This window comes from Chamaea fasciata, unplaced genomic scaffold (assembly GCF_029207755.1).
Source record: "Chamaea fasciata isolate MVZ Bird 193981 ecotype frontalis unplaced genomic scaffold, bChaFas1.0.hap1 SCAF_25, whole genome shotgun sequence".
NCBI classification, from domain to species: Eukaryota; Metazoa; Chordata; class Aves; order Passeriformes; family Sylviidae; genus Chamaea; species Chamaea fasciata.
This window is the reverse complement of record NW_027094110.1, coordinates 5,984,385-5,996,899: the sequence shown is the minus strand read 5'-3', so window position 1 is coordinate 5,996,899 and position 12,515 is coordinate 5,984,385. Positions and strand designations below refer to the sequence as shown.

Here is a 12,515-nt window from a genome sequence, read left to right as displayed (position 1 = left end):
TGCCTCTGCTCTGGGGTTGCAGCACTCTTTGCTTTTCTCTTACAGAAAGAATTTCTGGATTGTTTTTGTTTTTTAAACAAGTACGTGTTCTCTTCTGGCAGAGTTTTAAAGGTCTGAGTTCACAGCAACGGTTACTGCAGCCAGTTTAGGGAATACGATCACTGTCGTGTTTCTTGCCTTTTTACTCTTCACCATAATGCTGAGTGACATTAATGTGAAGGGATTACAATGATCATTAAAAGCTTCTTATGTATGTGCTGACTCCCCCAGCCCCAAGCTTGGTGAGCTCTCAGGAGTATCAATGCTGTATTTTATTCCTCTGCCAGAGGTATTGCAGGGCTGTGTTCCCAGCTGGATCTGCAACTCAAGCACTCCTCACCTCATATTGGAGCAGTCCAGCCTGCTAAAGAGGCCCAAGGAGCTGCTGTGGGGACATGGTGGGGACACAGCACAGAGGGAGCAGCTCTGCTGTCTGAGAGGCACACACAGAGCTGAACATGGAACCGTAGAGTGGTCTGGGTTGGAAGGTTGGTCAGGATGTTACAGCTCATCTCATCCCACCCCTGCCAAGGGCAGGGACACCTTCCACTAGACTAGGTGGCTCCAAGCCCCATCCAACCTGGCCTTGAACACTTCCAGGGGCGGGGCATAGGAGAGGACCAGAATTACCCAGAACTCCCTGATGGGAAGTGTTCTTGTAGCCTCAGCTGTCATATGTGTAACCTCACCCATTGTAAACGTCCCGTGGAAACAAGAGTTCTGCAGGGATAAAGGGAGCTGGTTGTTTTGATTAACAAGTGGAAAAGATCACAAGTCTCTTAATCTCTTGGATCAGCACCTGAACATGTTGAGCAAAGCAAAGCTGTGGGAAATAAAGAAATTAATCTGCTGCTAGTGAACCTGCTAATCAACCTGTAACCAAAGGGCTGAAATTCAGACACTGAAACTTGCACGAGCTGAGAATTCATTGTCTGGGTTGAAACATGACAGCTCCCAGCAGCAAAAGCCTGAAAACGGGGAATTCTCAGCCAAGCCTTTTCGAACCAGTTGTGAAAGGCTTTAGTACTATAATCTTGTTATCCTTCTGTCCTCAGCTTATTAAATAATGACATTGTCAGGCTGTGCCCCCCCTCATTCCCAGCTCCAACACTCACAGTCTGATGTGTTATCCTTCTCTCCTGCCTGGAAGGATCTCTCAGAGCACATCCAGCTTCTGGCAGTTTCTGTAATGACTATTTCCAATTGCAGTGGGCTGATGGGCAGAACGTGTCAGCACAGGGTTAAATTCAGGGAAGAACCAAAACCTGTTGCTTGGATAAGAGAGCAGGAAAGTTTCTTTTTCTGACTGCTTCCATGTAGTTGCCAATGATTGACCCGCTGCTGGGGACATAGTTCATTTTCTAACTTAAGGAATTGTATTTTGGGAACTGCTGTCAGCATTGTTGCCTGCAAAACTTGCAGTTGCTTATCCTCCCTCCTCCAGCTTACAGATAGTTGTTTGCCAATGGCAGCTCTCCAATTTGTAGGAATGCATTACTGGGATGCTGTATTTTTCCAGTTGTTTCCAGGGGAACAGTATCTGTACTTGAGGCTTTTGCTGACTTTTCTTTTTCTTATCTTCCTTCTTTCACAGTGCATCTGAGTTTCTAAAATATATATATATGTATGTATATATAAACATATATATATGTGTGTGTATGCCTGAGAAATAGATATATGTGTGACAAAGACTTTTTAAATCACTGCAGTGTTTGGAATAGGGATACTGTACTCTTCTCAAGAAGAGAAATTTTAAACATTTTAGGTCTGAGTAGCCACGTGGCTTTCCATCTGCTGAACACACCTCCTTGTGCACAGGGAGCCAAACCTGTGCCTGGCTTCCCTTGCCTGTGTTACCTGGATTTGGAAGAGCCAAAAGTCTGTCCTGGCTTCCAAGAAAACTGTCACTGTTGGTTGTAGTCTAGTGAGTGTAGTTCAGAGTCACTTCTAAGCTAGAAAGAGGTGGGAGGATTTGGAGAGGGCCTCGGAAGAGATTTCTTCCAGAAGAGCCCCATCAAGCCCAGCTCCAGTTCACAACCAGCAGTCTCATTCCCAGAGACTGGGGACAACTGTCATGATGAACCAGTTACTGTGTGCAGTTTATGTTCTTACGGTGCCAGCTGCAGGACCTGGATTTATTGTAGAACCTGACAGGGATGGAGGGAACCTGTCATAGCCCAGTGCAGCTCATGTGAGGGTGTATCTCAATTTCCAGTCCTGCCAGTAGAATGTAATTCCTTGAACCCAGTCTGTGAAAAGAACAGCCGTAGAACTTGGTGGATTGTTTAGCTTCTGAATTTGTTGCCAGGTGTTCATAGAATGCCAGAAAGCTTTGCAAAGGTTGGAAGGCCACTTACAGCTCATCTATTTTCACCCTCTGCTACGGGCAGGGCACCTGACACTATCTCAGGCTGCTCCAAGCCCCATCCAGCCTGGCCTTGAACACTTCCAGGCATGGGGCAGCCGCAGCTGCTCTGCCACATGTAGGTGATATAAAACTCAAGTTTTGCACGTTCTTGCTGTTCCCTCTGGGACTTGGGGATGTTCTGCTAAAGGACTTCATGGTGGTGAATGATGTTTGCCAGAAGCACTTAAAGCTCTGAGTGCCTGAAGGAGTTCATGATGGCAGGAAAGAGACCAGTGTCGTAAAAGGATTATCAGAAGACTGTATGTTTCTTGGAGAATTTAATCTTTTGTTCTTGTTACCTATGCACCAACCAACAGGGCATTGTAACTCTCTTCTTTGCATCGTTCACCCTTGACTTGGGAGGGATTTTTCCTCACAATATTTTATTTTCCTTTGGTCATCATTCTCTTACATACAGATTTGCTCCTGTATTCCTGATTCACCAGCCTGTATGTCCTGCCTTTCTATTTCCTGGCTTGAATCTCCCCTTCTATTGGTATTGTATTGTAGCTTTTGTCTTGACGTGGGATCCATTTGAATTTTACGCTATCTTTGATGAGAGTTGACAGACAAAAATAGGTGTTTTCTTGAAAATAGGCAGAATTAAGTGGGAGCCAGGTTCATCAGTCAGTTACCATTTTCTTTCTTAGCTAATACACAAACCAGAAGCGTGTAGCTCTCTCAGGGCAGCAGGACACACTTGTCTCTCTCTGTGGGAGCTGTAAACCTCTGCAGTGGTTTTGCTGACTCTCACATACACATCTTGAATGATTTCTATTCCTCTCCTTGAACTTACAGCCAAAACTCTGGTTAAAATCTGTTGTGCTTTAGACATGCCTTGAGCTTGGTGTGATGGCTGCTCTTACTGCAGTTATTTCTCAGAGAAAGCATATTGCAAGGAAACAAAACACATAGGGCCTTTCCTTTGAAGATCTGCTTGGACCTTGAGATATTTGCTTGAATTATAGGATGACACAGGCATGGCACTTGAGCAAGCAGCATGTTCCTTTAAAACATAATTAAAAACTCTGGATTTTAAGAGGCCACCTCACACCCCATTTGGTGCTTATGCCCTGGAGCCTGCTGTGCTCTGCAGTGTTTCTGCTTTGGAGAGCAGTGTGTTGCTCTGCCTGTGCCATCCAGCCCAGGCCAGCCCTGAGCTTCATTGGCTCGCCATCTCCTTCCTGGGCATTTGTTCTCTCTGTCTTCCAGCCCATTTAGCACGATTCAGCTTGTAAGCAAAAACTCAGTTTGTAAGCAAAGTGACACATTGTAAAATCTGTATTTTCCCTCCCTTCCCTCCAAATTAAAAAGCAAAGCACACAGGGTCCCAAGCAGGGCACTCTGGGGCCTGCACTGCCAGCAGGGCCAGGCTGCTGTGTGCAGATACAGGTACTGACAGCACAGCCCCTCCTTCAGCACCTGGAACAGGCTGTGGCTGCTCCCTTGCAGAAACCAGCTCTGTCATTGTGCAGTGGCTCTGCTGACTTGCCTCAGAAAATTCGGTTATCTCATGCTGTAAATGGCTTTGGGTGAGCTCCAGGAAGTGATGAATTGTGTAAATGGAAAGAGCCCAAAAGTTGGTGATCGATTGCGGCTGCGGCCCAGGCTGAGCCATGCTGACCTGCAGGATGTGCTCAGCTGAAGATCAAGTCCCTCTTACAGGTTGGACTCCCAGAATTGCTAATGATGCTGTAACATATCTGTATTTTTATATAAATTCTGGGAGAGCAGAGGGGGAAAAGCCTGGGAGGATGATGGAGTAAGAGATCCAAAACCGTTTTTCTCCTGCCATACCCATGAAGCGAAGCTGTGGCTGAACTGCACCAAGGGAATCCTGCAGCTTCCCGCAACTGCCTGGGCTGCCCCTGCTGCAGAGCCCCTCTCCACACCTGGGGTTGACCTGGTCCCCACAGATTTGCCAGACCTTTTCTGAAACTCATTTGAAAAGCTGTTTTGTCTTCTCTATACCTGTAGCTCCTACTTACCTGTGTCCTCATTGCAAAGGAAACTCCACTGATTCAAAGCCATTGGAGTAAACTGCCTACCATACTGAGCTACAAATTTACTTGGTTTATATATTTCAGAAATTCTTATTTGTTTTACTACTGCTCTGAACTTCATTTGCAGTATATTTTGCAAATGCCTTCTTCCTGTAGGTGGCTTATTGCTTCTGGCTGCTGGGCAAATAGCAGTGATTCTGCTTGTGTCAAAAACTGCAGAAAATGCCTATTGTTTCCTTAATGTGCCATTACCTGGACAGTGCACACACTGCAGCAGGGAAAGGAGGAGACCTCCTACTCTGCAAAATTAGGAGTTGCACAGCTTTTACTCATGGAACAGCAGCTTTTTTTGTTCATGAAACAGCAGATTCTTGGGAGACAGTCATCCCTCTGAACTGTAGGCGCTTCCCGTGTTGGCATATCCATCACAGCTCATGTGCCTGTCTGGATAATCAATGGGAAGAAATGAGCTCCTCTGCAGTGCATCCACATGGGCTGTGCTAGAGGCTCCTTGTGAAGGTGATAAATCACACCCTGGGAATGCAGCTCTGCAAGCCCTCGGCTGGGGACATCTCCATTGCAGGCAGCTCCCAGGGCACAGTTCAAAGAATCATGGAATCTCATGAATGGGAAAGGATCTCAGGGATCATTGAGTCCAACTCTTGGCCCTGCACAGACACCCCAACAGTCCCACCCTGTGCCTCCCTGAGACGGTGTCCAAACACTCCTGGAGCTCTGGCAGCCTTGGGGCGGTGGCCATTCTGTGGGGAGCCTGGGCAGTGCCCCAGCACCCTCTGGGGAAAGAACCTTTTTCACAGTATCCAGCCTAAATCTCCTCTGACACAGCATCATGTCTTGCCTTCGGGTCCTGTGCCTGGTCACAGAGAGGACAGATCAGTGCCTGCCCCTCCAGGAGTCTCCAGTGCTGCATCCCTGGCACAGACTCAATCCTTGGCACTTTCCTTGGCCTCTGGAGATCAGGGATGTTCAGGGCATTATACATCAGGTCAAATCCTTGCACCAGTTTCAGGTGAGAAGACTCTCACATGAGCCCCACAACACCTGAGGAGCTGGGAGGTGACTGTACCTCCCGCAAGCCAAGAAACCCACTTGAAAGGGATTCCTTCCTGGAGGCCAGGCTGCATTTGCTGCACAGCTGAACCAGCACTGAATGCAGGTCCTGAGGGTGGATAAAGCCCACCATGGCAGATTATTTTAGAATGATCTGAATTTCTGGATTCTCTGTGGTTTTATCACAGTGCAGCAGTTCAGTGAACTTTCTACTAAATGTCTTAACATACTGGATCAGATGCAAATCCTCTTCAGCCTATCCCATGAAGGTGGTTGACTAAAACCAGGAGGAGTCTGAGGACAAAGTAAGTGTGTTCACCTTCATCCCTCACTTAGCTCGCTGCCCTTTGAACACATCCAGTGCAATGTTAACCTGGCAGTCATAGACCTGCAAAGATCATTCCAGCACCCTCATCCCTGTACCGTGGGACAGTGTGAATAATCATTCCATATTAACCAGGCTGAAGTTTAACTGTTCATAAGACTGAACCCTCTTCTCCAGCATGGAAATAATTTACTGCTGTGCACTGCACTCCTTGATTCAGAGCACTTAACAATTCCTCACCAGTTCCTCCCAGTGGATGCCAGAGCAGAGGGTGCTGTTTATGTATTTTCATGTGAATAATTCTTTTGAATTCTCCCAGCTTTGATGAAATCTAATTGTATCCAGGTCTGTGTTTTACTGTGGGTTTTTCAGTGTTAAGGAGATTGGTTTACACAGAGTGTGAAGGTCATTTCTTTAATTCTATGGCTCTTTCCAAGGCGTGTGTCTCTGTGATGCCTGCAGTTCAGTGGCTCCTGGCGTGATGGGTTTCATATTGATGAAGGCAGCAGATTGCAGGAATATGATCATGACTATAATGACAGGAAGGAGGGTCTGAGGAATGCACCAGCACAGGATTTCTCTTCTTAGGTTTTTGTCTGAGTGAGAGGGCGTTTATGAGAAGGGGACTTCTTTTTCTAATGATGCAATGATTTGGAATGGAGCAAATAATGTAGAGAAAAAGGTGCACCTTTTTTACAGAACATGTCCAACTCTAAAGGGTTTATTGAGAGGCTCTGGGAAGGAGGTGCTGTGAACATGTGTGTATTGTGTGCTTATGGGGAAGTTGTCCCAAGGAAACAGCAATAGCAGATGGAGCTAAAATTAATTTTTTTCCACGAGAAAGAGAATAATAGCTCAGGAGTCTACAGAGACAGGAAGGCAGATCATCTGCTTTTCCTTTAACCTCTTCTGCACCTTTTGTTTTTTCCAGGTCATATCTGACTCCGGTGCGAGATGAGGAAGCAGAATCACTGAGGAAGGCACGATCAAGACAGGCCCGACAGACTCGCAGGTCTACCCAGGTAAAGAACAGAAACGCTCACATTCATGTGTAGGATGAAGAGAGCTGATAATTTGGTTTCCCAGAAAGGCTGTGACTGTCCCATCCCTGGAAGTGTCCAAGGCCAGGTTGGACAGGGCTTGGAGCAACCTGGGATAGTGGGGGGGTGTCCCTGTGCATGGCAGGGGGTGAAATGAGGTGAGCTTTAATGTCCTTTCTAATCCAAACTATTCCATGATTCTGTAAAGAGGCAGGATTTTCTTCTGCTCTCACATAATTTCTTAGGACAAGGGACTTTTCTGCATTCATACTCTTTTGAAGAGGTCTTGGCAAAATTTCCTTCAAGCAGTTATTACAAAACCCTCCCACAGACATACATGAGTTAGATTTCCAAGCTTTGCTTTCGGCAGTGTACCTGTGTCTTAGTTTGTAGTGTGATCATGTATATTTGGGTTGCTTTAAGTCAGTGGTTATGCCAATAGGCTGAGAAATACAACCAAGGCAACAGAACTCTTCCCTTTCTCTTACCATAGGGATGAAACATGAGCCTGACCAGATGTGAGTCTGTGGCATTTTAAACTGACCTGGAAGACTGAAAATGTAATTTCAGGCTGGAGAAGTCTCCAAGGAGACTTTAGAGTACCTTCCAGTGCCTTCAAGGGCTCCAAGCAAGCTGGAGAGGGACTTTGGACAATGACCTCAAGGGACAGGACAAGGGGGAATGGCTTCCCACTGCCAGAGGGCAGGGTTAGATGGGATATTGGGAAGGAATTCTTGGCTGTGAGGGTGATGAGGCCCTGTCATGGAGTCCCCAGAGAAGCTGTGGCTGCCCCATCCCTGGAAATGTCCAAGGCCAGATTGAATGGGGCTTGGAGCAACCTGGGCTAGTGGAAGGTGTCCCTGCCTGTGGTAGCGTGGGATGAGATATGCTTTAAGGTCCCTTCCAAGCCAAAGCAGTGCGGGGTTCGATGATTCTGTGCACGAATGGCTGGTTTCTGTTTCCCTGCAGGGCGTGACCCTGACGGATCTGCAGGAGGCCGAGCGCACATTCAGCCGGTCGCGGGCGGAGCGCCAGGCGCAGGAGCCGCCGAGCGACAGAGCCGGGGACAGCGGCGAGAGGCCCGAGAGCCGCGCGCGGTGGGGCAGGAGTGCGGATGATGAGGTGATCCTTCTGCCTCAGCACCCCTTGCCTGAGAGCTAACGAAACCATGGAGGAGAGCTGACATCAGGAGAAATGCTTTGGGCGTTGTATTTTTATTCTGAGGGGGACAGGCTAGCTGGAAAGAGGTACTGCTGACTGAAGAGCAGCACTTCAGCACAAAATGTGGAGGTGCTGGAGCTTAGCTGTGCCTTTGCTCTCCTCTGGGAATTTCGCCTTTCTGTCTCTTGCCAGAAAATAAAATGGTGTAAATCCCAGAAAGTGTAATGAGAAGGCTAATGATAGAAATGTGGCCTGGATCCATCCTTGCTGTGCAGTCTAGGCAGAGGCTTTGTGTTCACATTTTTCTGCAGATGATCCATGTGTAGTGGAAAGCTGGAGAGACCAGTTTTCTGCCCCCTCCACCACCTCTGTTTTTTTCACTCTAAATCATATATTTCTATTAGATAACTTGTATCTCCTGCCATGAGCTGTATGGACAAAGGGACTGATCCCAGATCTCCCAGCTGTGGAGGGTGCTCTTGCAGTGTAGCTGTGCAATTTAACATGCATCCTTATCTGATAGAATAAACGTGATCTGGCAAGCGCAGGTGATCGCTTCCAGCAGCAGTGAAGAAAACATTGCACTCTGAAAAATTACTGCACTCCCTGAAATCCAAAATCTGCTACTTCCTTTTCATTGTTCTATTTTTGTGTCATGGCTCTTTGTTTCTAGACCATCTATCAGCAATTGAGGGGCCCAGCACAGCCCGACAAACCCACGACACCTGTGTCTCCTTCCACAGCAGCACCTCTGCTCTATACAAGTTCATACCTGACTCGAACAAATAAATATCTAGGGCTGGACTCCGTGAATCCAGCAGATTTCAGAGCGGCAGGCACAGAGATGGAGAAAAATGGTACGTACCAGGAGAGTGAAGAACAGACAAAGCTGAAGGGTTTTCTTGTGGTTTAGAATTTCCAGTGGGTACAGATGGAGAGAAAAGTTTACTTGGTATTCTGAGGGAAGCTGCCACATCACAAAGCAAATGTTATTAGTTTAAATGAAGTTAAACAAATTCCTATTGCTTGTAACAGAGGGAAAAAAAGGATATTTTCCTTTCTGGATAAATGTATGAGACAGTGGTCATGGAGCATTTAGGTATCAGAGCTGGGGAAAGAGGTTCCCCTAGTATAGTTTGTCCTCAGAACAGGAGTAAGTCAGGATGACTTGGGGGAGAGCTGGCAGCTGGGGTAACCTTCCTGGCTCTGATGAGGGAAGGAGTGTGAGTATCCAGCTGTAGTAGGACACTGAGATTCCATTTCATTGGATTTAATAGCTCCTTTGTAATGTAACACAAGGCAAGATGACCTTGATCAGCTTGGAAAGAACCCCAGAACCTTAGCAAAAGCACAGATGTAAATCACTGAAACCAAAGCAGTCTTTCTTTGCTTGGCCAGAGTGTGAAGATCAGGATTCAGATGACAGATCCTTGAACAAACAGTCAATCCGAGAGCGGCGACGGCCAAAGGAGAGGCGGAGAGGCACCGGCATCATCTTCTCAACACAAGATGTGAGTTTAAGTTCCTTAGAAAGAGAAACACCAGGGTGAATTTTCTTCCAGTTCCGAGCTTCATGGTTTTCTTCCCAGTCCCATGATTTCCCATTAGTTCTTCCCTCTCCAGCTCTCTTTTAGACTGCCATTTCCAAAGGTCTCACATCCCTGTTTGACCTACATCAGACCAAGCAGCAGGCTCTGGGCAGCCTGTTCCTGGGCCGTATCATGGGAACCCTGTGGGAAAGAGCCCACATGGGAGGGGAGAGGAGAAATTCAAAGTCTAATTCCTTTGGAAGGAGGGCACGAGCCACCTGAAGTATTTTCAAATTCCTTCAAGTCCAAATTTGTCTGCTCTTTAGGCCCCTTGAAAGAAAGACAGTAGGAAGAAAACCTGTGTCTGGGTCCTCTCCCATCAGCAGGGAACACTCACAGCGTAAGTGCAGAAGAGCTGTCTGTGTCGTCGTCATTTCTCTTAGTCCCGGTTCCAGAGGATTTCTTCAGTCCGAGGGAAGAAATCCAGCCCTCCAAACTTTGGTTAGAGCCTCAGCTAGGAAAATAGATCACCTTTTTCAGGAGAGAATAAGAATTATGTAATTATGGTTAACAAATTGTGTCCAGTGTCAGCTGGGATGCCATGATAGTTCTCATTTGCTCCATGAAATCCTGGAGCCATTAGAAAGGGCAGTGGCTTAGAGAGGCTATGCAAGTGCAAGATACCTGGGATAACAAGTCTTTCCACCTGCAGTCTAACTGAACTGGAGACACTTTTGGAAGTCAATATTACGTTAATATTTCCGATGTGCAGTTTTTCCAAGTCTTTTTTTTCTTTTTTTTTTCCCCTCAGTGTATTAGGGACTTTCTCCCAACTCCTCAGAAGCATTGAAATCCTCAGAAGCAGGAGCCATCTCGGGAGAGTAATTGTGTCCTCAATACCAAGATCTTCTAAATGGCCATTAGGACACCAAACCAGATCTGATGATTAACCAAAAGCATCTGGACAGGCATTTCTTTTGACAGGAGTTTTCTTAACATTAGCATCAAATATTTATTTCACTGAAAGGCTGGTTAGGGACTTGTACAGGCTGCCCAGAGCAGTGGTGGAGTCACCATTCCTGGTAGGGTTTAAAACACACATAGACATGGCACTTTGTGCTATGGTGGAGTTAACATGGTGTGTTTGGTCAAAGGTTGGACTTGTTGGTCTTGGAGGTCTTTTCCAACCTCAATGATTCTGTGATTTTATAAACAACACATTTCCTCCTTGGGATAAAGTTTTGTTGTCTCCAGAGCTGCCTAATTACATTGTTTGCCTTTCCTCCTAGGATGATGATGAAGTTGATGGAAATGAGGAAGTGAAGGAAACTCGGGTAAGTGAGACCGTATGTCCAAATCATTGATATGTCACTCCTGGTTGTTGGTGGCAGAGTGTTCTGTGGCTTTTACTCTTGTCTGTAGGAGAGGTTCTGGCTTTGCTCAGGAGTATGAACAGAGCGGTAATTCCAAGCAGCAGATTCCTTACTGATTTCTCTTCTGAAAGATCAGGTGTATCTGCAGAGTGCCCTGAGTTCAATGTTGGCTCCTGGAGAGCTGCACAGGAGTTGTGGAACCTGGAGGGAATGCAGCGGGGGGCTGCAGTGCCAAGGCAGTGGGATCTCAGGTGTCCTGGGGAAGGGGTGACCTTGGATCTTGGAATCGCTGTTATTTTGGACAGGATGTTTTGTCTTTCTGAAATCTGCTCTCCTGTCTCCTCACGGATTTGTTTTCTTGTGGGAAATGGTCTTTGCAAGCAGCACATCAGAGGTTGTTCAGTGTTCCCCTGTTCTTGAAATAGTCTCATGCTTTGAGGCCCTTTCTTTCCTTATTACAATAATTACTGAGTCTTTCCAAATTACCTTGGTTTCCTTTGGTTTTCTTTGTCTTTGTCTGAAACACATTTGAGCCTGACAACATGACTGACTCTGACAATGTCAAAGCTAAATACATTTCCAATCCATTAAAGTGCAATGTGGAAGACCTGAGAGAAATAGCAAGTGTAAGGTTGCATAGGGGTCAGCCTGTTTGTGGGATGTTTCATTTTTGCTGGAAAACGTTGAACTTGGGATAGCCTTTTCCTATACTTTGCAATGCAGTAGTACTGAAGCATTGTTTAGTTGGAATTAACAGGTTCTTTGCTGAAAATTGGCAATAACACTCTTCAGACTCTGTTTTCCTTCTTGCAATGTTCAGCCAGAATGCAGCAAAGTCACGGCAAGCCTTGCTGGGACCAGAGATTCACGTGGTGCTGGGATGGCTTTTAGTGTGTGCTTATCTTTCCATGCCAGCCATTGCTTTCCCAATGCTTACTCTGCACTTTACTCCACTTGAAATGTGAGATATTCCTGCTCACAGAAGCATCACCTGCTTCAATGAGGCCAGCTCTTCCCACAGGAGTTTCTGCTCATCACAGTGCAGGGTTTCTTGAAAACTTCACTGAACCCTGAAGGAAAGATTTGGCCATTTATCATCATTAAAATTGTTTTGATATTTCTGCTGCCTCACAATAGGACTGAAGGAGGGGAGTTTTGTAAAGTGTAAAAAGTAATAATCATAATAGGGACACCTTGTTTCCAGCAGGCATGTTTGGGACTTGCTGTGAATGTCTTGTTCTTCTGGGAAGTTGTCCCAGATTACCTAAATTAAGACAAAAGAGTAGCTGAGGCTGCAGGTTTGGAGGCTTCCTGGAATCTAGTCCTAAAATTGCTGAAGATTTTATTGAGCACAGTCCTCACTGCTCGTGTAGATGGATAAACTGCACTTTGGGAGAGCCCAGCTGCCCAAAAATTCGAGGTGATCCAGTCTCTTACAATTAATAATGCTGGTTTTCCCCAAATTAACAGCAAGGATTCCTTTTGTCTAACACTTCATGTGGATGTTTTCTTGTGGGATCCATCTAACAGCAGAACAACTTCTCTTCAGTTCCATCAGCCCTCTTGT

At 46.3% G+C, this 12,515-nt stretch overlaps 1 protein-coding gene across 3 annotated transcripts in view; it reads left to right on the top strand.

Annotated features, from left to right (window-relative positions):
* The window catches only part of PPP1R12B (protein phosphatase 1 regulatory subunit 12B), a 131,663-nt gene that overhangs the window by 73,759 nt on the left and 45,389 nt on the right, over window positions 1–12,515 (top strand). For all 3 annotated transcript variants that reach the window (XM_066204079.1, XM_066204080.1, XM_066204081.1), the window contains exons 15-19: window positions 6,777–6,867; window positions 7,855–8,007; window positions 8,720–8,903; window positions 9,445–9,557; window positions 10,865–10,909. In XM_066204079.1, the coding sequence (XP_066060176.1) occupies window positions 6,777–6,867; window positions 7,855–8,007; window positions 8,720–8,903; window positions 9,445–9,557; window positions 10,865–10,909 (586 nt within the window). The remainder of the gene's footprint in view (window positions 1–6,776; window positions 6,868–7,854; window positions 8,008–8,719; window positions 8,904–9,444; window positions 9,558–10,864; window positions 10,910–12,515) is intronic.